Source organism: Lepus europaeus, chromosome 11 (genome assembly GCF_033115175.1).
Source record: "Lepus europaeus isolate LE1 chromosome 11, mLepTim1.pri, whole genome shotgun sequence".
In the NCBI taxonomy this organism is placed as follows: domain Eukaryota; kingdom Metazoa; phylum Chordata; class Mammalia; order Lagomorpha; family Leporidae; genus Lepus; species Lepus europaeus.
In genome coordinates this window covers 1,947,797-1,975,766 of record NC_084837.1, presented here as the reverse complement: position 1 = coordinate 1,975,766, position 27,970 = coordinate 1,947,797, and the positions used below count along the sequence as shown (strand labels likewise).

Genomic DNA, 27,970 nt, shown 5'->3' with positions numbered 1-27,970 from the left:
CACCCAGAACTCCACATGGGTCTGCCATCACCTGCTGCCTCCCAGGGTGTGTATTAGCAGGAAGCTGGCTCAGAAGCAGAGCTGGGGCTTGAACCCACAGCCTTGGATCTGAGATGCAAGTGTCTCGGGCAGCTTACCACTGTGCTGAACACCCAGCCCTGTTCGTCATTTTCCAAAGACATGAATTATGACACGAAAAAGTGGGTTTCTCTGCTGCCTAGCCTAGTCCTCTTCCTTCTTCCTCAAGGGCAATGTCGTTAGTTCAGTAGAGTCGTTGTCTGTGTTTTTCAGTTTCAGCTCATCATGCATAGGCAGTGTTTATTTTTTGTTTTCAATGTACAGTTTTAAAAGAAACTGCACCACATCTTACATTGTAATTCACTTTCCTTTCAACGTCGTCTCTTGGGGAACGAGTATGTTGACTCAGCTCAGCATGGGTGCTCTCTTGGGTTAGCAGGACCACCTCTCTCCCCTGCTGCCCGCATCACCATGTCCCCAACCCCTCTGCCACACCTGGTGGTGTCAGTGGACCAGTGGGCCAGTTCATAAAGTGCAAGCATTCTGCATGTGACCCAGGGCTGCCCACTGGTCCGCTGTGTCACTGTGTGGGCCGTGTGCAGAGTCGCTGTGTGGGCCGTGTGCAGACTCTGTGTGTGGGCCGTGTGCAGTGTCGCTGTGTGGGCCGTGTGCAGAGTCACTGTGTGGGCCGTGTGCAGTGGCGGTGTATGGGTCGTGTGCAGTGTCGCTGTGTGGGCCGTGTGCAGAGTCGCTGTGTGGGCCGTGTGCAGTGTCACTGGGCCGTGTGCAGAGTCACTGTGTGGGCCGTGTGCAGTGGCGGGGTGTGGGCCGTGTGCAGAGTCGCTGTGTGGGCTGTGTGCAGTGTCGCTATGTGGGCCGTGTGCAGTGTCGCTGTGTGGGCCGTGTGCAGAGTCGCTGTGTGGGCCGTGTGCAGAGTCGCTGTGTGGGCCGTGTGCAGAGTCGCTGTGTGGGCCGTGTGCAGAGTCACTGGGCCGTGTGCAGAGTCACTGTGTGGGCCGTGTGCAGTGTCACTGGGCCGTGTGCAGAGTCACTGTGTGGGCCGTGTGCAGTGGCGGGGTGTGGGCCGTGTGCAGAGTCGCTGTGTGGGCCGTGTGCAGTGTCGCTGTGTGGGTCGTGTGCAGAGTCGCTGTGTGGGCCGTGTGCAGTGTCGCTGTGTGGGCCGTGTGCAGAGTCGCTGTGTGGGCCGTGTGCAGTGTCAGCGTGTGGGCTGTGTGCAGTGTCGGCGTGTGGGCCGTGTGCAGTGGCGGTGTGTGGGCCGTGTGCAGAGTCGCTGTGTGGGCCGTGTGCAGTGTCGGTGTGTGGGCCGTGTGCAGAGTCACTGTGTGGGCCGTGTGCAGTGTGGTGTGTGGGCCGTGTGCAGAGTCGCTGTGTGGGCCATGTGCAGAGTCGCTGTGTGGGCCGTGTGCAGTGTCGCTGTGTGGGCCGTGTGCAGAGTCGCTGTGTGGGCCGTGTGCAGTGTCAGCGTGTGGGCCGTGTGCAGAGTCGCTGTGTGGGCCGTGTGCAGTGTCAGCGTGTGGGCCGTGTGCAGTGGCGGGGTGTGGGCCGTGTGCAGAGTCGCTGTGTGGGCCGTGTGCAGTGTCAGTGTGTGGGCTGTGTGCAGTGTCGGCGTGTGGGCCGTGTGCAGTGTCGCTGTGTGGGTCGTGTGCAGAGTCGCTGTGTGGGCCGTGTGCAGAGTCGCTGTGTGGGCCGTGTGCAGTGGTGGGGTGTGGGCCGTGTGCAGAGTCGTGTGGGCCGTGTGCAGAGTCGCTGTGTGGGCCGTGTGCAGTGTCGCTGTGTGGGCCGTGTGCAGAGTCGCTGTGTGGGCCGTGTGCAGTGTCGCTGTGTGGGCCGTGTGCAGTGTCGCTGTGTGGGCCGTGTGCAGTGTCTCTGTGTGGGCCGTGTGCAGTGTCGCTGTGTGGGCCGTGTGCAGAGTCGCTGTGTGGGCCGTGTGCAGAGTCGCTGTGTGGGCTGTGTGCAGTGTCGCTGTGTGGGCCGTGTGCAGAGTCGCTGTGTGGGCCGTGTGCAGAGTCGCTGTGTGGGCCGTGTGCAGTGTCACTGTGTGGGCCGTGTGCAGTGTCAGCGTGTGGGCCGTGTGCAGAGTCGCTGTGTGGGCCGTGTGCAGTGGCGGTGTGTGGGCCGTGTGCAGTGTCGCTGTGTGGGCCGTGTGCAGTGTCGGCGTGTGGGCCGTGTGCAGTGTCGGCGTGTGGGTCGTGTGCAGAGTCGCTGTGTGGGCCGTGTGCAGTGTCAGCGTGTGGGCCGTGTGCAGTGGCGGTGTGTGGGCCGTGTGCAGAGTCACTGTGTGGGCCGTGTGCAGAGTCGCTGTGTGGGCCGTGTGCAGTGTCAGCGTGTGGGCCGTGTGCAGTGTCGCTGTGTGGGCCGTGTGCAGAGTCGCTGTGTGGGCCGTGTGCAGTGTTGAGAGCACCCTATCTCCAGCCCTCCCAGGGCTTTTTCTTCTGGCCAGTCTGGTCGACAAGAACCTGTGTTTCTTGGTGTTAAGTCTGCGTTTCTCTGATTTCTAGGAGGTTATCAGGGCTGTTTTTGTGAATTGTCTTTGTCCGGTTTTCCGTGAGGTTGTTGTTCTTTACGTCTTGAGATCCTGATATCCCCAAGTTGCTGCTGGTTGTGTGCTGGTGCCGCGTTTTATTCCGTGTGATGTGTGTGGCCTTCCCGGCCCTTGCTCTGGACTCCTGTGTCTTAGAGCAGCGCAGCTGCTTCTCACGGTGTGTGGGCAGTGCTCTTACGGGGAGGAGGACAGGGACTCCACAAGGTCCACTTGGGAGACTGCAGCTGGGCCAGGCTGGAGAGCGAGGCCGGAGGAGGCAGGGAGCTGTGAAGCCAGGGCCGGGACAGGACCGCTCGGGCAGGGCCCTACAGACGGTGGGAGGGAGGGCAGGGCGTTCTGTCACTCTCGAGAAGAAAGGAAGAGGTTTTCCTCAGCTGTGTGTTTGGCTGGTGCCCACCTCCGCCTTTGCAGAGTCGCAGAGGGGCTTGGGGAGATACGTGTTGCTCCCTCACGGAACACGTGAGGACCCTGAGACCTGCGGGGCAGGAACGTACAGGGCGGCCACACTGAGCGGAGGTCCAGACACTCTGCAGGCGCGTCACAAAGTCCTTGCCTTGTTCTCCCTGGGCCCCGCGTCTTGGCACAGTTCTGTTTCATGTCCTTGTAGCAGCAGGAATTGCTGATACAGAGCTGGGTTTTTACCTCAGTGGCCCTTGGAAAAAGCCAAGGGAGTGAGAAATTGGAAATGATGGCTTTAAGTCCTGTTTCTGTTTTTATGCCAGAACCATGCTGTCTTGGTTATAGCAGCCCTGTACATCTGGTAATGTGATGACTGTATTGTGCAAGATTGCTTTAGCAATTTGGGTCTTCTGTGTTTCCATATGAATTGGAGGGTTGTTACTTCTAGTTCTGTAGAGTGCTGTTGGTACTTTGATGGAGATTGTGTTGGATCTATAAATTGATAGGATGGATATTTTGATAATATCCAATCCATAAACATGGGAGATTTTTCTGTGTGTATGTGTGTGTGATCTATTTATTTTTAAGATTCATTTATTTGAAAGGCAGAGTTAGAGACAGAGAATGATCTTCCATCTGCTGCTTCCCCAAATGCCACGACAGCTAGGGCTAGGCCAGGCCAGAGCCAGGAACCTGGAACTCCGTCTGGGCCTTCCCCATAGGTGCAGGGGCCCAGGGACTTGGGCCATCTTCTGCTGCTTTCCCAGGTGCCTTTGTAGGGAGCCGGATCAGAAGTGGCGTAGACTTGACCTTGGGCTCCGTGAGTTGCTGGTGTTACAAGTGGCTGCTTAACCTGCACCACAATGCTGACCCCATATTTCTTTCATCAGTGTTTTGTGATTTTCATCATTGAGTTCTTTCACGTCCTTGGTTGATTTTATCACAAGGCATTTAGTGGTGGATTTTGTTTTTGGTAGCTCTTGTGAATGGGATGTTCTTAGTGCCTTCTCAGCAAGACTGTTGTTGGTGTATAACAATGTTACTGATTATGTGTGTTAATTTTGCAGCCTGCAACTTTGCCAATTTCTCTTATAAGCTGCCAGTGGTCTCTTGGTAGAGTCTTGGTTCCCTGATATACAATCCTGTCATCCGCACGCAGGGATCATCTGACTTCCTCCATTCCTATGTGTGTAGCCTTTTCTTTCTCTTGCCTAATGGCTGTGGCTAAAACTCCCAGAACTGTGTTGAACAGGAGTGGAGAGAGTGACGTCTTGCCTGATCCCAGACCTTAGCGGAAAGGCTTCCAGCTGTTCCCCAGTCAGTGTGATGTCGCTGTGGGCGTGTGTATAGCATTTACTGTCTTGAGCTGTGTTTCTTCTGAAGAATGTTACATTGTATCAATGCATCATCAGTGGTTTCTCTGCATCTGTTGGGATAGTCATGTGACTTTTATTCTTCATTCTGTCACTATCATGTTTGATTTGCCTACTTCTAGAAATACATCCAGAGGAAATGAAGTCAGCATATGAGAGAGATGTCTGCACTATTACGTTTACTACAGTCCAACTCAATAGGAAAGATATGGAATCAGCCTAGATAGCCATCTACTGATGATTGGATAAAGAAAATTTAGAATATATACACAATAGAATGTTAGGCATAAAAAAGAATGAAATCCTGACATTTGCAACAAATTGGATGGAATTAGCGATCACTCATGCTACGTGAAATAAGCAAGGCACAGAAAGACAAAGTTCACATTTTCTTACCTGTGTGAGATTTAATAGAGAGAGAGAGAGAGACTATAAAATCTGTGTGGATGCCATGTTGATTTGTGCATAGATAATTGTAAATGTTGTCTGAATTATACCCTCTACGTAATTATGTGCCCTCTCCTCCTCATATTATGATCCTTTCCTGAATCCTGTATTATGCGATGTTAATATCCTTACTACTTTTCAACAAAAGTTGTAAGAATGTGTATGTACATGACATTTATGTATAAAATTAAAAAAAAAAAGAGTTTGAATTCATGCAGAAGAAAGAAAAATGCGGTGTTGCTGGTGGATTGTGGTCTGTGCCTTGCCTTTGAGGAAGTCCCACCTCCTGTGTTGGGATCCCAGAAGTACTGTGGGGGCTCCGACGGCCGTTCCTGTGGCTGTGGACTCGGTTGGGAAAGCTGAGGGTGGTTAGGGTCCCGGGTAGAAGGAGTAGGCTGCTGGGTTTTTAGATGCACCCTGTGCACTTTGATCAGGCACTACACATTTTACCATGCAGTGGGGGGCTTTGTTTCTGTATGTGACCGAGATGTCCACAGACGCTTATACTTGTAGCTCTGGTGGTCTCTCAGGCTTCTCTGTGAAGTTCCCGAGTTGCAGGTTTTGTTAACCCAAAACCGCATCTGCTCTTACTTCTCTTCCTCCAAAGAACGTCCCAGACCCTGCTCCCCAGCAAGGACTGTGCCCCCCAGTTCAGCTGGCTAGCCTGGCTCTGCCCTAGAAGCTGCAGGGGAGCCAGGATCCAGGATCTGTCTGTCAGCCTGTGACCTTGGGTTTTGCTTTCTTTTTAGACTGCGGTGCCTTCGTCCACAAAGGCTGCAGGGAAAGTCTGGCCTCCTGTGCAAAGGTCAAGATGAAGGTAAGGTTTTTCTTGCTAAACAAAGGCCCACAATAAAGAGGTCAAACCAGTAAAATCTTCAGAGTTGGAAACGTTGAGGTTGTAGGGGGTTGATTCAGTCAGTTGGTACCAGCTTTGAGACCACAGTAACCAGAAGACAGGTTTTCTCAAAGTGCTCATCTCGTCTTGGTTAACATCCTTGGGAACCTGAGACTTTTGGAAAAGAGGATGCTTTCAGAACTTGCACCTGTCACGTTAGTATTTCTGTGCCGCAGGACACTGCCGATTGTACGCCTGGCTTCTTCACTCGGGACAGGGAGGGCAGCCGCTGCCAACCAGGCCTTGGCCGTGCTGGTGGGCGGGGCTGCTCTGAGAGACAGCTCTGGTCGTGTGTGTTGCCTGCTCTGAGCCTGCAGGCTGCCTACCAGTGCAGTTTTCCTGTAGCCCTCAGACGTCAGAGTGGGTTTGGGGCAGGAGAGAACGCTCCAGCCTGGACACAGGTGCCCAGGTGCTGTGAGCCTCACCAGTAACCAACACACTTTATATTAACATTTTTACTTATTTATCACAGAGTCAGATTCCGTAGCTGGTTCACTCCCCAAATGTCTACAACAGCCTGTGTGAACCAGACCAGAGTCAGTCGCTGGAAACTCAGTCTGGATCTCTCGCAGGGAAGGCTCGCACCCACCTCCTTGACGCCTCACCAGCTCCTCTCAGGGTACATGTTAGCAGGAGGTGGAGGTGAGAGCAGAGCTGGGCTGGAACGTAGGCACGGAGATGCGGTCTCAGATACCCCGCCCAGCAGCCTGACCACTAAGCCAGCCACGCCCTGGTGTGCAGTTATTGAAAGATCGTATTTCCTGTCTTTGCATTTCTGCTTTCTCCCCAAAGGTCTGTCAGCCCTGGGCCTGGCGTGCCCAGCCCAGTCCATCCTACCCATTGTCCTCCTTCCTCAGTCCTGTCACCTTCCCAGCATCTGCACCTAGCGGTCTTTGTTGTGTCCCTCTCTCTGTGGCCTTCACTTTGGTCTTTGTTGTGTCCCTCTCTCTGTGGCCTTCACTTTGGTCTTTGTTGTGTCCCTCTCTCTGTGGCCTTCACTTCTTCCTCACGGAACGTGAGCTCCAGACTCGCAGGTGTCCTGCGGGCAGCCAGTGGATGGGATGATGGCACTGGCGTCCGGGGCTGGTGTCCGGCTTTCAGGTCCTTGACATCAGAGGGAGGGAAGGCAAGTGATGGCCACTGCCTCCCGGACAGGATGTGCGAGTTGTAGGTTTCTGCTGTCACTCTTCCTTCCGGCGCCCCCGTCATGGCCGTCTGTGGTCTCTGATGGTCCTTGTGTCACTGAGGTTGGAGAAGCAGCGTCTCCCGTGTCACAGATACAGCCAGAAAGGAGGCTTCCATCTAAATTGGGAGTGGCCTATTTTCTCTCGTGATATAATCTGTTTAATTTGTTCAGTTTGTAATTTCTTACAATATTTTTGTTATGTACGACAACAAAATCCTTAACTAAAATGAGTATTTTGTGTAAGAATTCATGAGCCTCGTAAGTGCTGGTCACTGGAGAAACAGAAAGGACGAGAAGGCAGCACCCCAGCTGCTGCTAAGGAACCGGCACCTGGTGTGGGAGACGGGCAGGCAGTTCCCTAAAGGAGACAGTGCTGTGCGGGGTGCGCGGGGTCTTCAGGGGTGGCCTCACCAAGGAGATGGTGCTTAATACGCAGGAGGTGAAAGAGTGCCACACCTGTGGAGGCCAGACAGCTGTTCCGGGCAGGAGGCAGCAGCTGAGCACCACCGTGCGTGATGGGCTCAGTGAGCAGCCGTGGGGCACAGGGCCAGGGCACGTGGACCAGGACGCACACTGCCCTCTGCCCACTGTCCTGCCCGAGCTTCCTGAGCCCTGACGGAGGGCAGGTGCCAGTGCAGTCATTGTGTTTTGTTCCTTTCCTCAGCAGCCCAGAGGGAGCCTTCAGGCGCATGACACCTCCTCGCTGCCCACGGTCATCATGAGAACCAAGCGTAAGTAGTCAGCGTCCTCGCTCAGGCCCCTCCCTGCTCTCTGGCTCCGGACTTCAAACCCTGCTGTCATGTTGTCTCGTGATTCTTGATTTCAAGATTTCAGTACCTGCCGTGTGGTCGGAGTTGCTGGCCGGTGGCTTGACCCGTACGGGATAGCCAGCGAGGAGGGTTCTGTCAGGTGTGCGCGTCTGCTCCCTGGCGGCCGCGCGGCCTGGGTCTGAGCAGGTGTGTCTAATCTCTCCAGTTCTCGCTTTCAGTGCCTCGCGGCTGTATGACTCTTCGCGGCCACAGGTGGGGTAGGGTCTGATATTCGCACAAGAAAGAATTCAGACGTGAGACCGAGAGCAGTGGTAAACAAGGTAGCAAGGTTTAAAGGGTTAGGGCATCTGTCAGCATGGATGGACAGAATCCAAGAGAGGGTGTCCAGTCACTCAGGCTGGGGAAAGCCAAGTGATGTGGTTACTGGAGAGAACACCGGGCAGGCCAGGCGGGCGGCTGGAGAGAGCTGAGCGTGCAGTCTGCACTCAGACAGGCTCAGGGCGAAGGGGTCCAGTTCTCTCCATTTCCCCTTCCCCTCCTCCGCCAGGACACCGATGGCCCAGTGCGCATTAGATACAGTCCCTCCCAAGGGTCCACTGCTCAGTGCTATCAGCCCGGGGAGCCCACTGGGTGCCAGGCAGAGGAGCCTCCCCCAGGGTGCCTGCCTCGGAGGAAGGATGTTATCGTTGTATTGCTCAATCAGGTAGCCCATTTGGTGCTGAGGAGAGAGGATTCTCCTGGGGAGTCTGCCTTGGGGGAGGCAGAGACCAGCTCTAAAGTTGTCGTGCGGAATGCAGGGCTGCGTCCAGGCTGAGCCTCTGCAGGTAGGCTGTTCTCACACACACAGGCTGATTTCTGACTTCCTACCCAACATTCCCCTCCTCAAGAGAAGGCACTGTGGCACAGAGGGTTAAAGTCCCGGCCTGCAGCGCCAGCATCCCATGTGGGTACTGGTTTGGATCCTGGCTGCTCCACTTCCAATCAGCTCCCTGCCCGTGCGCCTAGGAAAACAGTGGAGGATGCCCAAGTCCTGGGCCCCTGCATCCATGTGGGAGACCCAGAAGAACCTCCTGGCTTCTGCCTGGCCCAGCCCCAGTCGTTGCAGCCATTTGGGGAGTGAACCAGTGGGTAAAAGACCTCTGTTTTACCTCCCTCTGTAACTCCACCTTTTAAATACATCAAAATAAATCTTAAAGAAAAGAGAAAGTAGGCATAATCGTATGGGGATAGAATGGATGAAGGTCCATCTTCTGTAGTTTGTCCAGAGCTGACAAATGGGCATAGAGCTGGTTATGGGAATTCTTCTCCTGCTGTCGGTCCTGTGGTGGTTGAGGGTGGCCTCGGAAAAGACTGGCCAGAGGACTGACCATCTTCTGATAGGGCAGGCTGCCAGCCCAGCCTCAGAAGGACCTGGAGCTAGGTGACTTGTGTTCTGTTAGAGACAAAACAAACAGGGGCACTAACACACCGTAGTCTGAAGGGAAGCGGAAAGAGTGTGGAAGCCACGGCACCAAGAGGGGCATGGCCAGCACGTCCATGACCAGATGCCAGCCTCGTTTGACCCAATAAACATTGTTGGGATAGACACTTTGTTGGGCAGCTGTTGGCAGGTCTGGGGCCTGCCTGTGTTGAAGGACTGGGGTTAACAGTCCTGTTATGGGGCAGCCTTTCAGTGGGTGAAGGCTGTGTTTTCTTTGTTTTTTTTTTCCCCTGTTTTGGCTCACTCTTGAGAGCCTGATTTAGGAACTTTGCTGTTTCCCAGGAATTCATAACCTGTTAGGGAAATGCTGGGGCTGGCTCAAGGTTGCAGAAGCAGGAACTTGTTGCTGGCTGTGTCCTCTCCGGCCTGGTCTTCTCTCCCCAGGGTGACAAGTGCTAAATCCCTTCCGTGCTGCCGGGAAGTTAAGGTCTTAGCTAGCACATGACCAGACTCTTGGGTTGGGGAGGGAAACAGACGAGTGAACCATCTGCCTTCTGGGGTATTTTGCACCCCCTCAAGAGATAGGTCCTATAAGTCCTCTGTGAGGGCCCGTCCAGATAGGTGGACTGTCGTTTGCTGCTGCTCTCAGCCCCGCTTTTTCTTTTTAACCCACTCAAAGGCAATAAGAACTGACAGGAGGGGCTTTTTTGTCTTAATAATAATCGGGTAAGCTTTAAGGCCTGGCCAGGTATGTGTGAGGCCTGGAAGACACATTACAAGGGAGCTGTGACCCTCCTTAGGGAAGACACCTGTTGACTCCCTTTACTTGGCTGGACTAGGAGAGCTGGTCTGAACAGGAGGCTGGTCCAGAAGAGGCAGTGTCTCTAAATGGAAATTTGCAGTCTTTTTTTTTTTTTTTTTTTTTTTTTGACAGAGTGGACAGTAGAGAGAGAGACAGAGAGAAAGGTCTTCCTTTTTTTTGCCTTTGGTTCACCCTCCAATGGCCACCGCGGTAGTGCACTGCGGCCGGCACACCGCACTGTTCCGATGGCAGGAGCCAGGTGCTTCTTCTGGTCTCCCATGGGGTGCAGGGCCCAAGCACTTGGGCCATCCTCCACTGCACTCCCTGGCCACAGCAGAGAGCTGGCCTGAAAGAGGGGCAACCGGGGAAAATTTGCAGTCTTACCTGCAGTGTCACTGACCCTTGGCCATCCCCTCAGTAACAAAGGTTACTTTGGCAGCTGGAGCCAACAGGGTCTGCAGTTCTGACCCAAGGACTCCCAGAGCAGTTCTGTTTTCCAGTGGCCTGGCTTTTGGCAGAGCTGACAGGGCCTTGAGAAGCTCGTCTCTGTCACAGCAGCTGCTTGCCCAGTGTCCTGACTCCTGTTGGAAACAGGTGCTGTTTGGGGATGGACTGGCCTTGTTGGGTCTCCTTGACGGCAGATCACTGTGTAAAGCAGCCATTGATTGTCCTGCCATTGCTCCTGCTGCCGCCCTCGCTCTCTTTCTCCTAGTTTTGTTAGGTAGACCCCGGGGCAGCCTCTATGATGTCAGTCAAAGGACTGCTCAGTCCCATCCCTAGTTTTTGGAAATGTCTTGTATTATTGTCAGGGTGAGCTGGAAAGCTATGGTCATGGGCAAATTGTGACACTTAGTATGTCCCTGTTAGTTAAAACCGTGCCCATGAGGGTAACTGTGGCCTTTCAGGTAAGATAAATGTGGTGATCTCTGTATATTTTGAGGTCATCAGTAAAACTTCCCAACTCCCCCTCAGTTTGGTTTAAAAGGGGAGTTCTTTCCATTTCCTGTGCACATAGAAAATCTAGCTGTAAAATCGTTTCAAAGTTTAACCTCATTTTCCAGCTGTGCTGTGTGGTCCTCTGTATTGTGACTGGGCATTATTACAGAAAAGGTCAGTCATCCCTTTTCTAAGGTCTGGGGATCAAGCCATGCATCGCAGTGGAGAGTCCTGCAGAACAGTCAACTTCCATCTTGAAAAGAGGAGAACTGAGGCAGCGCGTCGGGGCTGCTGATCGCTCAGCCTGACTTCCCGGGCTTTCAGATTTAACCGGTGCTTACCGCGTAGCCTGACCTAGAGGACTTGTGATGTCTCTGCCATCCTTAGGTTTCCGGACTTTCACTGTGTAGCCGGTGGGTTATGGGCCTGGGTTGCCGAGTTTAACTCATTTTTATAACCCATAAATTTACACAAGTGCTTACCATGTAACTCAAAATTGAGTTTCAGATTCATCTAGTAAGTTTTCTGGCTTTCGGATTTTCACCATGTAGCCTGTGAATACTAGAGCTTTCTTGGGCTCTTGGAACGGAGCTGTCTGATATCTGCTGCGTATCCATCTCCAGTCGTCTCTAAGTGTCTTCTGGAACCCTCCCTCCCTGTTGGCTGAACCCCCGTTTGATCCACATTTTGAACTGGCAGTGACCGGTTATTCAGTGTTACCTTGACTGAGGCTTTGTCAGCCCTTTGAAGATCTGGCCTGCAAGCCAGGAGACTGGAACAGCTGGGGGAAAATACACACACACACACACACACAACACAGATGCAACACACAGCACACACAACACACACAACATACACAGCACACACACACACAACACACACAGCACACACGCAACACACACAACACACACACAAGATGCCCGTAACTGAAGTTTAGCATCACCCCACATCTTGGCGACACATCCAATCCACACAGCCTCGTTGGTTATTATCTTTACAAGATGAGGGATGTATCCTTTGACACTTCCAGGGGCCCGACTAGAAATATCAAAGTCCAGGGAATCCAGAGCTTGATTTTCAGCAAGTCTGTTCAAGGTGCCAAGAGAACTTCCAGTATCCAGTCAAAATGGAATTCCTTAACATCACGAAAGAGTATCCATCTCTTTAGGGTGATTTTACCAATTTTAGATCAGATTAATAATAATGATAAAGTGGCCAAATATTTTTAAATAAATACATATTTAAAAATAATTTTAACTTTGAGACTCAACACTTTCCAACAATCGACCTTAACAGACAGTAGAGAACACAATAGATTACTTCAACAGAACATAAAATCTATGTCTCTTTGGTCATCACAAAAATCAGCAATAACAACATTAAAATATAAAAAGCAGTTTAACAGAGTCAGAAAAGAGTTTATAGGACCTAACTATAAAATTGGAACAGAGCAACCAGTTAAACAGAAACTTTAAAAGGAGACATTTCAGTTTTTTGCAATAACAGATTTTTTAAGATTCAAGATCAAGGCTATTTCCAGATGTTTACTAAGATATTAACATATATTTTTCAGAAACCTTGTTGTTGTAACAAAAGATCAGACTTCAGTCTTAGGTCAGTGTGACTTTGACGTTAACGCTCAATTTGTAGAAAACTCTGTAAACAATAATTTAAAATTATAATCAACCTTTTCACACATAAACTTTTTCTTCCAAGATTTATTCCTCTCAAAATTTTTATGACTTGCTCACACATTTTGCAACTTAAACTTTTAGTAACTTTCAAGCATTCTTGAATTGTCATTCATAGACAAATTATGAAAATATGTTAACAAACTCCAACAGTCTTCCTTATAGAATTTAAGATTACACATGTCCATATTTGTATTTACCTTTACCCAAGTTTTATTTAGCAACTATGCCTAGATGACTTAAGACACTGAGATATTAATGAATACCATACTATTGTCTGAATTATTTTAAGGTCAAAGTTACATTTCCATGTTTGTAAATAACTGATAATATATACCTCCTGAACAGCAAACACAGGCACTGGTGTACGTTAACAACTTTGAAAATATCTTTATCCTTTTAAGAAAAACAAGTTTAAAACGTATCATCAAAGACCACATGTGAGCCACTGAACTGAAGGGCATTGGATCCACATCACTTTTCTGAGCCAGTCCGCTGGCTCACTTCGACGTGACAGTGTAAAGGCATGCGTGTGCACAATTTACTCTCATTTTTTATAAAACAACTCTAGCTTTAAAGGAGCGACATGAGTACAACATAAATTTGGTGTCATTTATAACTTTACAGTGTACTTCCCAGAATCTGAATTGACTCAAACAACCATTATCTCACCAAGTTGAGAGTCTCATCCTTTGAGAGTTCCAGGGATCTGACTGGAAGCCCTGAATTCAGAAGACCCAGTTTAGAAATTGTCAGAAAGCCAGCCTGGTCACAGTAAAACAGCACAGTAACCTGCTACGTCCCTTCATGAGCCCATGTCGCATTTTCAGTTTCAGTTTCACCAAACAGGATATTTAAATTGCTACCATAGATAACTCAGGAATGAGCGGAGTATCTTTTGGCTGGCTCCTCTGTGAGACTTTGCCAAGACTGTTTCACAGAGCATAGTTCTGGACCCATTAGAACTGCCCCTCCTTGGGTCCTGCCGGAGCTGGGAGTCCGAAATCCTGAGTGGAATCCAGCGGCTGATTGTGCCGTGATGGATCCTCAGGCGAGTGCTGCTTCCCTGCGCAGCCCGGGAGCCGCTGCTCTGCCTCGCTGCTCTGAATGCTGCCCCGCAGCTCTGGAGTGGCTGGGCTGCCTGCACTCCCCCATGAGGGAGGCTTCTCTCCGCACATTGAAAGCTGTGTGTGTGGGTGACAAGATGGGGAGCTGGGCAGACTGACGCCCACTTGGACCTGTGACCTGACACGTTCCGCACACCTGTTATGAGTCCAGTTTCCCTAAGCTCTTTCTTTCCCTTATGCCAGAAGCCTATTTTTTTTTTTTTTTATGTCAGATGAAATAGCATCAGTCTTTAAAACAAAACCAAACACCTGTTAGGTTTTGGGTTCCTCTTGTGTATTACCTCTGCCCACATGGATGCCTGATCTCTCTTTTATCCCACCAAGGTGGTACTTGGCTTACAGGACAGGTTGTGGATTCGGATTGTGTGGACTTGAGTCCCAGCACCTCCACTTCAGTAGCTGTGTAGCCTTGGGCATCACACGGGTTAGCTGCAGCAGGAAGTGGAGATGGAGTCACAGTGGTCACACGGCGGTGAGAAGCCTTGCCTGCAGCCATCCTCTGGTTCAAACAAGGAGAAGCTTGCTGTTTTCTTGATGCCGCCTGCTCTTTAGACGTCAGATGCTGTTTTTGCCGTGGGGCTTGGCCTGGCAAGCCTCATGGCTTCCCTCCACCTCTTGCTTACCTTCAGCCTGGGGAACCGCTCTGGTTTTCCACTGCAGGCCCCTCAGAATGTCTCTTCCTTCTGACCTGCTCATATCCTACCATGCTTCCAGAACCGGCCTCTCTCCCGGTAGACGGCGTCTGCTCTCCGGCCTCCCTTGCCGACACCTGCAATGTGTGCAGCCCCGGCGGCAGACCGTCATAGTCCATGGACTGCCTGCAGCCGGGGTCTGGCCGTGTACCATGTTTCTGTGTTTTATCACCATCTTTTAAATATAATTTGAATTGGAAACTACTGATTATAATAAAGCTTATTAAGTCAGAACATCCTGAAATGCTGTGAAGTCGTAGCTGCCACACAGCCTTGCTTCCTACAGCTCAGTCACCAGGGAAAATAATTTGTCATTCAAGTGCTCCAGTTTCCTCTTTGATTGTGTTCAGGAGAAACACGCAGTGTAAGAACAAATTGCTGTGTAATATTTTTCATATTTGTAAATGACAAGAGTTGCTGGAAATCTGTGCTTTCAAACAGTGAGCAAAATCAGTTGAGGAACCTGCCAGAAAGGGATCCCACCCTGGGCCCACGGTGCTGGCCTTTGTGATGGGTGCTTGGGAGGTTTGGCACTGCCTGGTCCCACAGAGTGCTGGCCTCAGTGTCGCCAGGTTCCTGCTGCCCTGGAAGCTGCTTTCCTGTTTCCACCTGACCCCTTGCCCGCTGTGTGGTGCCCATCTCATACACAAGTCACCACACTTCTGAGTTTTCTGTTTTTTCTTCCCAGATTAAATGGATGCCAACCTGGATTTTTTTTAAGATTTATTTATTTATTTATTTATTTGAAAGAGTTACACAGAAAGAGGAAAGGCAGAGAGAGAGAGAAAGAGAGAGAGGGAGGGAGGTCTTCTATCCATTGGTTCACTCCCCGAATGGCCACAATTGCCGGAGCTGCACTAATCTGAAGCCAGGCACCAGGAGCTTCTTTCAGGTCTTCCACATGGGAGAAGGCCTTGGGCCATCTGCTGCTGCTTTCCCAGGCCATAGCAGAGAGCTGGATTGGAAGTGGAGCAGCCGGGTCTTGAATCAACACCTATATGGGATATGGACACTGCAGCAGGCGGCTTTACCTGCACACCACAGTGCCGGCCCCCAACCTGGCTGCACAAAGGACTGCCTGTTACGTAGACTGTCCTGTCCCATGGTGTTTTTTAGCCCTCAATGTGAGTTGGAGGACAGGTTGTCAGTCCGTGGAGAGTGTCTTCCTTTCTTGGTACTCCATTGTATTGTTTCCCTTTTTTTAACCAATGGTGTTGTATTAAATAATTTAAGGCGTACATCATCGCATACATATACCAGCAAATCCTACAGAATAAATCGGTTCTCAAAGTGGAATTACTAGGTCAAAGAGCTCACGTACGCTCAGTCTCGGCAGTTTCTGCCACCTGTCCTCCGTGGAGGTTTTGTGCAACTTTGCCCTCCCGGGGAACACCTCTCTGAGAGTGTGTTGCTAGTGTCTGGCGTCTGCCAGCTGGGCACCGGTGGGTGATGTCCCGGCCGGCGTGCTCTTCTCTCCTGCAGCCTCACAGCCCAAGGAGCGCCCTCGATCTGCAGTCCTCCTCGCCGAGGAAACCGCTGCTGCCCCCGTGTTTGCCCAGAGACGGGCCCAGCAGAGCGTCTCCCTCTCCAAGAGTGTCTCCATACAGAACATCACGGGGTAGGTGACACAGATTCCTCACTTGGAAGGGAGTGGTCACGGCGGGGGGCAGGAGCAGAACAGGGCTTTGTATTTGGGGCACTGTCGTGACTCTGGAAACCATTCTCAGGCCAAGTTGCATCATTAGCCCTGCTTTCGAAGAACCTACTTTCTGCAAAGATTTCTAGATCTCAATAAGAAGAGGGAATGTTTTTTCCTTGCGACTTCTTCCTTTTGAGCTGTCAGGCTTTCCCGTTCAGATGTACTGGTTTTGTTTCATTTCTTTTTAACTGTTTTCCATCCTTGGCTCTTAACTCGGAAGTCAGTGTCACGGGGGTGAGTTGTGGGCTCCCAGGCAGTCACTGGTTCGCACCAGCTCCTCTCAGGCCTCTACGAAAGTTGCTGTGGCCCTGGCTGTTGAGGCCTGGGTCAGAGGGGAGCTCAGGGCTCGGAGCTCGGTGTTGCAGGCTGTGTGGGGTCAGATGTCTGGCCTCCTGGGAAGTAGTCATGGCAAATGCAGGACTCAGACATCTCTTGCATGTCTCTTAACCTAGGTTGGAGGAGAGGTTTAACAAAAGGATGCACAGTCTCCTTTTGTCTGTATTTCCTAACCTCTGTGCCTGGCTATGTTTCTTCCTCCTTAAAAAAATGCTTCAGGTATTTTTATTTTGTCTTTGTATTTTCATTATCTCCCAAAGCCTTCTTTCGAAGTTGAGACGTTATCAAAGTGGATTTGCATTATGACTTTGACAAGCTGATCCTCAATAAAATTTGAAGTTTGCAGTGATTGTTGCTGGCCTTTGTGTCACACGCGACATTTCCCGGGCGCTTCCTGGGCTGGCTAATGAGTGGGGTTGAGAAAGTCGAGGAATATGGCTTGTCACAAGTGTTATAATGGTTAACTTACTAAAGTATTATGGGAGTACTATTAGCTTCACTTATTATAATACAGCTCATTATAAGTCTGGTTGTTTCAGGAAATGGGGGAGGGGCGAGAAGGTGGAAGTACAGTTAGGCAAGAAATTTTAAGCTAAGAAATGGATGATGATTTCAGGCAAGATTGTTCTTGCCTCTTGTCATTTTTAAAAAAGGCTTAAAAGGCTTGAGTTTGCAGTGATGGCATGGCCCGTTGCTGTGTACCTGGCAGAAGTAATTTGCCCTTAGGTCTCTGTGGTACTCTCAGCCAGCAGGAACTTGAGCGATTTCGGGGGCTCTTTTAGCAGTGTAGACCGTGGCGTGCTGGATGTGGTTGACCGTGCTCACTGTTTCTTGTCCCTAGAGTCGGCAGTGACGAGAGCATGTCCAACACCTGGAAGTTCCTGTCCCATTCAACAGACTCACTAAATAAAATCAGCAAGGTCACCGAGTCCACAGAGTCGCTCACCGATGAGGGTAAGAGGGAGATGGGAGCCCGACTCGATGCCTCTGCAGAGGCTGCTTCTCTGAGCCACCCGGCTGTACAGTGAGTTGGCAGTCATTACCCGATTGTCAGCTGTGCACTGAAGGGTGTCCGGCTTTCATGTGGGCGCACAGCCGTTTCCCTCCTGGACTTTGGCACACATTGGATACGAGCATTCTTGGCGCGTTTGTCGGCCTGCTCTCTTAAACAGGGCGCAGTCCTACTTAATACAGGAATCATGTCTTCTTCATGTGCAGTGTGTATGATGTTTATCGCTCCCAAGCAAAGTCTTGAATAGTGCGTCACCGCCAACGGGGCGTTGACGCCAGTAGTTTGAGAATGTGTTTTCTGGGACCGCCCTATATACGTGCATGGTGTGCGCCGCCGAAGCCGCTCTGCTGAGACGGCCGGCACAGGCTTTGCCGCGCTGCAGACTCCGGCACTCTAACTCTGGTTTTCTGATGTTTGGAGGAGTAGGTACGGATATGAACGAAGGACAGCTGATGGGGGACTTTGAGATTGATTCCAGACAGCTGGAAGCTGAGTCCTGGAGCCGGATTGTGGACAGCAAGTTTCTGAGACAGCAGAAGAAAGATGTGATCAAACGGCAGGAAGTGATCTATGGTGAGAGGCTTCATTTACTCTGCCTGCACTTGGGGTGCCTTGTCTGGGCTATGGGAAATCAGTTTTTGAGCAGATGACTTTAAAAAAAAAGATTTATTTTATTGATCTGAAAGAGTTAGAGAGAGAGAGAGAGAGAGAGAGAGGTGTCTTCTGTCCATTGGTTCACTCTCCAGATGACTTGAGTGGCCAGAGCTGCACTGATCCGAAGCCAGGAGCCAGGAGCTTCTTCCGGGTCTCCCACATGAGTGCAAGGGCCCAAGGACTTGGGCCGTCCTGCACTGACTTCTCGGGCACATTAGCAGGGAGCTAGATTGGAAGTGGAGCAGCCAGGACTCGAACTGGCACCCATATGGGATGCTGGCACTGCAGGCCCAGGTTTTAACCCACTGTTCCACAGCTCTGTCCCCTGCAGATGACAAAAGATTTGTTTTAAAAACTAAGGTGCGAGAATGTGGTCTGGAGTGCACCCTGTTTTCCACTTTGCCTCACTGTTTCTTTTCAACCTTCTGAGCATTTATTGGCTCAGCAGTGCTTCTGTCCTCACAGTGCAGGGTTGGGTTGTGTGACACACAGAGGTGCGAAATGAGAATACTCAGAGGGGCAAAACAGCTTTTGACCCGGTTTGAAAGCTGAAATTGGGCTCCGAACTCACCTGGGAGTGCCACAGGTGATCTCCGAGGGAAAGTCCTTGGCCAGGTCACCCTTGGCCGGGTCGCCCTCGGCCGGGTTACCCCTGGTCCTTGCTGTCCTTGCAGAGCTGATGCAGACAGAGTTCCATCACATCCGCACCCTCAAGATCATGAGTGACGTGTACAGCCGGGGCCTGGTGGGGGAGCTGCACTTCGAACAGCAGATGGTGGACAAGCTGTTCCCCTGTTTGGACGAGCTCATCAATATCCACAGCCAGTTCTTTCAGAAGATCCTGGAGCGGAAGAAGGAGTCTGTGCTGGATCAGAGTGAGAACTTTCTCATCCAGAGGATAGGGGACGTGCTTGTAAATCAGGTGAGAACGCACACGGGCACGGGAGCAGAGGGCAGCCCCGTCAGTGTCCACGTGGGGAGGTCACTCGGCCTTGCTCCGCGGCATTTCCTTTTCTGAAGAATGGGTAGCACAGTAGCTTTCTCCTGATGCCGCTGAGAAGGTTCGAGACAGTGTTTCCACAGAGTCCCTGATCATGGGGCAGGGAAGCAGTGACAGCCAGCTGCCCTGCCTCCATCTGTGCCCTCATCAGAAGTACCGTGGTGTAAGGAACCAGAAAGTGCCTGCTGGAGGCCTTGAACTGCCCCCTGCCTCACTTCTCTAAAAGCCAGCTGAGGCACAACTTGGGCAGGAAACTGGGAAACACCTGGCAGACTGTTAACGTTGGTAATTTCATCAGCGGATGGTGTGGGTTCAATCTCCCAAAAAATTCTGCTGCAAATTATATTGATATGTTCAGATGTGTAGACAGCTTTTAATGTTTCTTTTAAAGATATTCTTAAAACCAAAAAGACACTGTTCATAGCAGCTTGACAGGCAGAGGGTTGTAAGTTGGGCCTGTGACTTGGTATTTTCCCATCAGCAGATCATTGCTGGAGTGTTTGTCAGATAGTTGGACACTTAGGCCTCCTCTTGTGTTCCTGAGCCCATCCACCTCACCTCACTCATGCAGTAGCAGGCACATGCATTGCTCAGCTGTCTGCTGAGAAGGCGCTAAGGGCCAGGAGGAGCTACAGAGCTTGGAGCAGCCTGGACTTGCGTGTGCGGGTCCCCTGATCCCTGGGTAAGAAGGGACTATAGATGCCCTGTGGATAGTGTCTGCACACGGGGGGCTGGAGCAGGCGGCCAGGACCCAGCAGTGGAACCTCCGAATGAGGATCGTTCCTCCCTGAACGGCCTCTGACCCAAACATTCTGCGTGTCCACCTTTCTGCCCCACCTCTCTGAAGTCCAGCGCCTTGACCACTCGGCCATCCCCGTGCGTCCGGCCCCACTTTTCTGCCTGGACTTAAGGCCCTGTTGTGTGCAGGTTCTCCAGCAAGGTCTTGGTTGCTAGCTGACTGGAGCCTCAGCACCACCGGGCCCCAGACTGGCCTTTTCAGGCACTTGCTGTAGGCACAGGCAGAGCACCTGCGCGCCCTCTGCTGCCCGTCTCCCACATTCTTCAGCTAGGATCGGCTTGCGTTTTTAGTGCATGGAAATTGTAAATGCTGAGCAGGCGTCCTGTGGACAGAGAAGCGCCTTGATTTACCTGCAAGTGGACCTAACTTCAGGGGAACCGTGGAGACTGTGAGCATTTGAAAATGATTGAAGGGCCATGCCGGGTCATGAGGCCTGCTGCATGAAGGAAGTGAACAGATTGTGGGTAATAATGGCTGTTTCTTTGTTTTGCTTTCTATTCTTTTAAGATTTATTTATTTGAAAGGCAGAGTGGTAGAGAGAGAGAGAGGGGGGAAGATTTTCCGTCTGTTCATCCCCGAGTGGCTGGCCAGGTCTGTGCCAGGCTGAAGTCAGGAGCCAGGAATTCCACGCAGGGCCCCCACGTGGGTGCAGGGGTCTAAGAACTTGGGCTGTGTTCCAGTGCTTTCCCAGGTGCAACAATAGCGGGATTGGAAGTGGAGCAGCCGAGACTCGAACCAGCACTCTGGTATCTCAGACACTCTGTGTCTCAGTTGGTGGCTGACCCTGCTGCTGACCCCACTGATGACTGTTGATGTCTAACTTTGACCCGGATCCTATTTTTAAAACTATTCCTTGAGAAACGTGCTAATATGTTTGTAACAAATGGAGATTAGGGCATATTTTGTTGTGCTGTATATGCTGGACATGGATATTTCTATGAGTTTTTGTTTATCAAATATATGTGACAGTTTTCTTGAGGTATAGTTGATATGTCATGCAGTCTACTCGTTTAAAGTGCACGGTTAATTTTTTGTGTGTATATTCACCGTCGTGCAGCCATCATGCAGTGGTTGGGGGCATTTTCATCACTTACAGGAAGCACCTGTAGGCGTCACTCATCCTTCATACCCACCCCTGTGCTCTCCTGGTCTAGGCAACCACCAGTACTCTTCCTGTCGCACTCTGTTGATTTGCCCATTCTGGACATCGTGTATAAATGAAATAATGCAGAATGCATGATTATTTTCTGTAACATAATGGTTCCATTCATCGTAATTATAGCATGTGTTGGTACTTTATTTTTTTATGTCCAGATAATATTCCATTGTGTGGATAATACCATATTTTATTTGTCCATGAGAGATTGTCACTTGGGGGCTACTATAAATGATAGTGCTGTGAACACGTATGTGTCACAGGTGTGAGTGGACACACATCTGTGGGAGCTGGGCAGCTGTGCAGAGCTGCTGTGGAGGGAACTGACGAACCAGCACTGCAGGCTTTCACAGATAGCCCGGGACTTTGTGCGTGTTGGAGTAAGTGCTGTTTTCTCTCTGCAGTTTTCCGGTGAGAATGCACAACGCTTGAAGAAGACCTATGGCAAGTTTTGTGGGCAGCACAACCAGTCTGTGAACTACTTCAAAGACCTCTACACCAAGGAGAAACGCTTTCAGACCTTTGTGAAGGTACTGATGTGAACCGTGAACCTGTCCATCATTGTCGTGAGCAGTCATCACTCACTGTTCGTCTTAGCCAGAGCCTCTGCCTTGCGTGGTTCCTGATGACTCATTTACTGTCTTGCAGAAGAAGATGAGCAGTTCGGTAGTAAGGAGGCTTGGAATCCCCGAGTGCATACTGCTCGTAACCCAGCGGATCACCAAGTACCCAGTTTTATTCCAAAGAATATTGCAGTGTACCAAAGGTGAGTCTGCTTTTTAACACTGTCTCATCAGCCAGTGGTCTCCTTCCCAGGTACCCAGCAGCACTGGAGCCCGCGTGGAGGAGCTACTTCATACTGGGTCTAAAAGAGAATCCTCTGTCTGATCCTGAAAACAGTTTTCTTGAGTAAAATTGTGGAATGTTTTGTCACTGGGGTGAGGGCGGGCAGCAGCAAGAGGGAAAGGAAACACCCGCCGGCTCCCCTGGGAATTGGGTGACCGGTTCTCCCTGTGAGGGCTGGAGCTGCTGCCCCTGCTCAGTGCGTCGGCATTGACGGATTCCTCTCTGTCTTGCCAGTGCTGGCTTACAGGCAGTTCCAGTAAAGATTAGGTAAAACAGCTGCTGGCTCCTCTCTACTGCTCGCCCTCCCTAAAAATCATTGGGTCCTTTTATTGTAAAACTTAGCTCATACTTAGTGTTGTCCATGTCACCGGAAACTTCTTTCTTTAGAATTAGATTTAGGATGGCACGAGGGATAGGCACGTGGCCTCCAGCTCTTGGCTCTCCTGTGTTGTGGAACCACAGAGGGAGTGGCGGTGGGAGCAGGAGGCTGATCTGGCTCCCTCTCCCCTCATCTGCAAGAGCCATTAATGACAGAATTATCCTTTGCTCCAAGACAACGAGGCAGAGCAAGAAGACCTCACCCAGTGCCTGAGCCTGGTGAAAGACGTGATTGGGGCTGTGGACAGCAAAGTGGCGAGTTATGAAAAGAAGGCACGGCTCAGTGAGTTCTACACCAAGACAGACAGCAAGTCGATCATGAGGATGAATAGCGGTCAGATGTTCGCCAAAGAGGACCTGAAACGCAAGCAGCTCGTGCGAGATGGGACCGTCTCTCTCAAGAGCTCCACTGGCCGGTTGAAAGGTGAGGCGCCCTTCGCCCCGAGGGCCTGTGCTCTGGTGGGGGGTTCAGCAGAGCCTTTCCCGCAGTAGGCACCCAGACATCACCCGGAAGCAACAGTACGTTAGTGTTACAGAGAGAGAGGTCTTCCGTCCGCTGGTTCACTCCCCAAATGGCTGCAACAGCCAAGGTTGGGCCAGGCTGAAGCCAGGAGCCAGGAGCTGCTTCTGAGCCTCTTGATTGTGTGCAGGGGCCCAAGCACTTGAACTGTCTTCCACTATTTTCCCAGATGCGTCAGCAGGGAGCTGTGTCAGAAGTGGAACAATTGTGACTAGAACCAGCACCTATGTGGGATGCCAGTACTGCAGGCAGCAGCTTACCCACTATACCACAGCGTCAACCTCCCTTTCATTGTTTTAATCTGATATCCAAATGGATTGGTTTGCGGTAGCTTATAAATGACATGAAGATACAGTGAAGTCTCAAAGTATTTTTTTTTAAGACTTATTTATTTATTTGAGAGGCAGAGGGGGGGGGGGGTCTTCCCTCTGCTGGTTCACTCCCCAGATGGCCACGTGGCTGGAGCTGTGCTGATCTGAAGCCAGGAGCTTCTTCTGGGTCTCCTACGCAGGTGCAGGGGCCCAAGGTCTTGGGCCATCTTCTACTGCTTTCCCAGGCCGTAGCAGAGAGCTGGATCAGAAATGGAGCTGCCAGGACTCAAACTGGTGCACATATGGGATGCCGGCACTGCAGGTGGCAGCTTTACCCGCTACGCCACAGCAGCAGCCCCCTCGAAGTATTCTGAAAACCTTGCCTCATGGGGTTGGCGCTGCGGGGCCCTGAATCGCAGCGCCAGCATCCCGTGTGGGCACCAGTTCGAGCCCCAGCTGCTCCACCCACAATCCAGCACCCTGCTGATGCACCTGCCTGCCTCCTGCCGAGCTGGGGAGGCTCTGCCCTGGCCAGCTGCAGTCTCGGGGTGTGCCCCAGAGGTAGAAGCCCACTGCGGTCTGCAGCTGCCGGTAGTCACTGTTCTCTTCCCTCCCCATTTCCACTTTGCAGAGGTCCAGGCCATCCTGCTCACTGACATTCTGGTTTTCCTTCAAGAGAAAGACCAGAAGTACATCTTCGCGTCACTGGTAAGCAGAGTCACTGCCCTGCTGAGGTCTCAGCGTCTGGGCGGGCGTGGACTTCAGCCCTGGCTGTCCTGCAGCGCGAGCTCTGTGGATGGAATTGGGGGACACCTCTCTCCATCAGAGCAGCTGCCGTTCTTTGAACCACATGCTTTTGAGAGCCTCTGGTCTTACCCACATCAACGACCTCCTTGAGAGGTAGGCAGTGTGTCTGTGAGCGATGGACTTCCCCTCTCCCCGCCTTTCAGGACCAGAAATCGACGGTGATCTCCTTGAAGAAGCTGATCGTGAGGGAAGTGGCACACGAGGAGAAGGGCTTGTTTCTCATCAGCATGGGGGTGAAGGACCCAGAGATGGTGGAGGTCCACGCCGGCTCCAAAGAGGAAAGGAACAGCTGGATCCGCACCATTCAGGACACCATCAACACCCTGTGAGCCCGCCCGGCCTCCGCGCCGCCCTGTCCCTGTCACAGTGGACGGTGACTGGTGGTTGGTGTCTGAGTCTGGTCTGTGTTTGCTGTCTTAGGAACAGAGATGAAGATGAAGGAGTCCCCAGTGAGAACGAGGAGGAAAAGCGAATGTTGGACACCAGAGCCCGGGAGTTGAAAGGTCAGCAGGTGGGGTGGGTGGTTCTGGCCCCATCCTGGCCGTCTCGAGGGCGCAGGAGACAGATGCTTCCAGGGGCACCGAGTCTCCCGTCTCTGTCCGTGTCCCCGGATGTTTTGCAAAATCATAGGCCCTTCTAAAATCCAAACAGGGAAGGACAGAATTTGAGGATGAGGATTCTCAGTGGATCTGTTTGACGTGTGTTCATCAGTGAGCTGGGCGGGGGCTTGGAGACAGACTAGTACCCTGTTGGACACTGTTTCTTGGGTGGCCTTGCTGGGAGCCCTGCTGGCCGGGGAGTCTGGCCCCACTGTACGGGTGAGGGCACTGAGGACCGAGAGACCAAGCAGACCGGGGTCATACACGCTGAGTGGAATCTGTGCTCTTTTTTTTTTTTTTTTTTTGACAGGCAGAGTGGATAGTGAGAGAGAGAGACAGAGAGAAAGGTCTTCCTTCCGTTGGTTCACTCCCCAAATGACCACTATGGCCGGCACTGCGCTGATCCCATGGCAGGAGCCAGGTGCTTCTCCTGGTCTCCCATGGGGTGCAGGGCCCAAGCACTTGGGCCATCCTCCACTGCACTCCCGGGCCACAGCAGAGAGCTGGCCTGGAAGAGGGGCAACCGGACAGAATCCGGCGCCCCGACCGGGACTAGAACCTGGTGTGCCGGTGCCGCTAGGCGGAGGATTAGCCTAGTGAGTCGCGGCACCGGCCCTGTGCTCTGTCTTAAAACAGTGTGGCCTCCCAGTGGTTTTTGAAGATTCCAGGGTAAGGCCTGTGCCTTGCGTAGCAGCAAGGCCTGGGGTCAACTAAGGGCTCCTACCCAGGAGTTTTGCTGGTCCCTGGAGCTGCACAGAGAGCATTGTGTCACACTGCGGAGCCGAATCATATCCTCCTGTGAACTTTTGTTTGACCCCTGGCTAGGGGTGCTGCTAGGTGCTGACCTTGCCTTTGGAAACTCAGACTCATGAAAGGGAGACAGACATAAGTGACAGGCCACAAAGTGGTTCATTAGACCGGTGCACGTGTTGCACATGTGGGAGCCACCCACCCTGCCTCCTGGGGAGGCCAGGGCGTGAACTGCATCAGAAGGAACTTAGTTGTCCACGCAAGAAGGAGAGCTGTGTGCAGACTAAGAGGGACTCGATGCACCTGCCAGATGGCGATGGTGTCAGCCAGATGATGGGTGCTTCAGCTGAAGGGATTGATTTGTCTTTTTAGTTGGCATGCTGAAAATGGACACACCAGTGGGATGACTCCTAGATTGGGTTGTGTAAGGCCTGAGCTAGAGAGGAGGCGGGGGTAGTGAATGACAGGGTCATCAAAACCTGGGCAGCTCGGAACTGCTGTTGTGTAGCGGGTGAAGCCACTGCCTATAACACCTGCATCCATACGGATGCCAGTTCGAGTCCCGGCTGTTCCACTTCTGATCCAGCTCCCTGCTAATGCACCTGGGAAAGCAGCAGAAGATGGCCCAAGTGCTGGAGCCCCTGCCACCCACGTGGGAGACCCAGAAGAAGCTCTAGGCCCCTGTTTTCAGCCTGGCACAGCCCCAGCCATTGCAGCCATTTGGGGAGTGAGCCAGCGGATGGAAGATCTCATTCCCTTTCTCTCTCTGTAATTCTGCTTTTCGAATAAATAAAATAAATCTTTAGGGCCTGCCACTGTGGCGGAATAGGTTAAGCCTCTGCCTATGGCCCTGGCATCCTGTATGGGTGCCAGTTTGTGGGTACTCCTCTTCCAATCCAGCATTCTGCTTATGGCTTGAAAGCAGTGGAAGATGGCCCAAGTACTTGAGCCCCTGCACCTGTGTGGAAGACCTGGAAAAAGCTCCTGGCTCCTGGCTTCTTCCTGGCCCAGCCCTGGCCATTGCAGCCATTTGGGGAGTGAACCAGCAGATGGAAGACCTCTCTCTCTGTTGCTCCCTCTCTGTAACTCTACCTCTCAAACAAATAAAAATAAAATAAATAAATCTTTAAAAACTTTAAAAGAAACAAATGAATAAATAATTTTTAAAAATTAGAAAATAAATAAATATTGGAAAACAAGCAAGCCTGGTCAGCTGAGTGTGGGTGGAGGGGCAGAGCTGAGCCGCAGCCTCTCCCAGACGTCCCAGGTAGCTGGGGGGCGGGGGGAGAGTTGCTGATGAGGAAGAGACCACAAGTGGCAGGGTCTCTGTGGAGATGGCCGCTGACCGTGTACTCTGCAGAGGGGGCCGCGGGGCGGGGACACTCACCTGGTTGTCAGCACACAGGAAGCAGTCAAGACACATCCACCCTCCGGGGCAGTGCAAGGCAGAGGTGGCAGAGGGGTGGCAGGGAGGAGGCTGCCGGGTGCTCCTGTGGGTGGCAGATCTGCAGAGAGGAGAGGGAAGGAGGCACTGGAGGTGTGGCCTTGGGCTGGGCGGCCGTGGGGTGGTGGCTGCAGCAGGAAGTGAGCAGTGGGCTGAGCACGGCCTGGGTCAGGGACTGCAGTGCCTGCCAGAGGCCGAGTGGCTTCACAGTTCTTATTAGGGAGAAAACCATGTGTCTTTTCAAAGGGACTACTCCTTAACCACATGATTAATCCTAGAATCAGGATGGTGGTGACAGGCAGATGTCGCCTAACTTAGTATTCCGCCCTCCTGAGGCCGGGCTAGTTCTGCCGCTTTCCGCAAGTCCCCACAAGGGGGCGCGCGCGTCCCAGCCGCCTGTCCAACGCAGCCTCTCTCCCCTGCAGAGCAGCTGCGGCAGAAGGACCAGCAGATCCTGCTGCTCCTGGAGGAGAAGGAGGCGATCTTCCGGGACCTGGCGGAGTGCAGCGCTCCGCTGCCCGAGGACTGCTCCCCTGCTCACAGCCCCAGAGCCCTCTTCCGCTCCAGCACACAGGAGGCTCTCAAAGGAGGACCGCTCATGAGAAGCGCCATGAGTGAAGGTAAGCAGCGTGCAGCGCGGCCCCTCCCCACGGGGCTGTGTGCAGCCACCTGCCAGCGTGCACTCTGCTCCTTGGTACTTACCTGAGAGACTCAGTCTCCAAAGGACTGAAGCCAGGAGCCTGGGGCTCGGTCCAGGTCTCCCCGGTGGTTAGCAGGAGCCCAGCCCCTTGAGCCATCGCCTGACGCCAGTTGCCATTAGCTGGACGCAGGGTCGGGGCTGGAGCGCACACCCGGGCTCCGTGGGGTGGGACTCGGACGTCCCGGTCACAGCTTAACTGCTGCCGTGTCTGTTAGAGAAAACATATCCTGCAGCAGAAGTTGTTGCCGGTGGGCCTCCTTACAATGTGGTCCTAAGACCCCTCCACCCCACCACCCCCACCTGCCCCTGCAGAGGGAGAAGGCCCCATGCTGCTGTGCGTAGTGACCTCGCTTTAAGGTCCCATGGCCTCCGCTCCCGTTCCCAGACAGCGGCCCCCACGTTTCACAGTAGACGTTTGAGTCGACACAAGCCCCACCCCGCATCCTCTTCTTCCTGTGGCATTTCTTGCGATCGCACCTCCAGAGTTCCTCCATTTCTGCTTGGTCTCACACTTGCCCAGTGCCGCGCCTTTGCCGAACCGTTGTAGTAGCAGGGCCGCTCCCAGACAGGGTCCTCGTGTGCTGCCTCCCTGGAGGGAGTGGCACGCCTGCCCTGTGCTCTCTCGTCCACCCAGGCCTGC

The 27,970-nt window shown here is 52.3% G+C and overlaps 1 protein-coding gene across 9 annotated transcripts in view; it reads left to right on the top strand.

The window, feature by feature from the left end:
• Window positions 1-27,970, top strand: part of AKAP13 (A-kinase anchoring protein 13) — a 326,203-nt gene that overhangs the window by 287,154 nt on the left and 11,079 nt on the right. For 6 of the 9 annotated variants that reach the window (XM_062204924.1, XM_062204923.1, XM_062204921.1 and 3 more), the window contains 13 exons: window positions 5,550-5,617; window positions 7,546-7,612; window positions 15,802-15,937; window positions 17,196-17,308; window positions 17,787-17,939; window positions 18,695-18,942; window positions 21,380-21,505; window positions 21,624-21,741; window positions 22,375-22,623; window positions 23,662-23,738; window positions 23,981-24,162; window positions 24,258-24,340; window positions 27,056-27,250. In XM_062204924.1, coding sequence (XP_062060908.1) covers window positions 5,550-5,617; window positions 7,546-7,612; window positions 15,802-15,937; window positions 17,196-17,308; window positions 17,787-17,939; window positions 18,695-18,942; window positions 21,380-21,505; window positions 21,624-21,741; window positions 22,375-22,623; window positions 23,662-23,738; window positions 23,981-24,162; window positions 24,258-24,340; window positions 27,056-27,250 — 1,815 coding nt within the window. The remainder of the gene's footprint in view (window positions 1-5,549; window positions 5,618-7,545; window positions 7,613-15,801; window positions 15,938-17,195; window positions 17,309-17,786; window positions 17,940-18,694; window positions 18,943-21,379; window positions 21,506-21,623; window positions 21,742-22,374; window positions 22,624-23,661; window positions 23,739-23,980; window positions 24,163-24,257; window positions 24,341-27,055; window positions 27,251-27,970) is intronic. The other 3 variants (XM_062204920.1, XM_062204927.1, XM_062204922.1) reach the window with 2 other exon arrangements.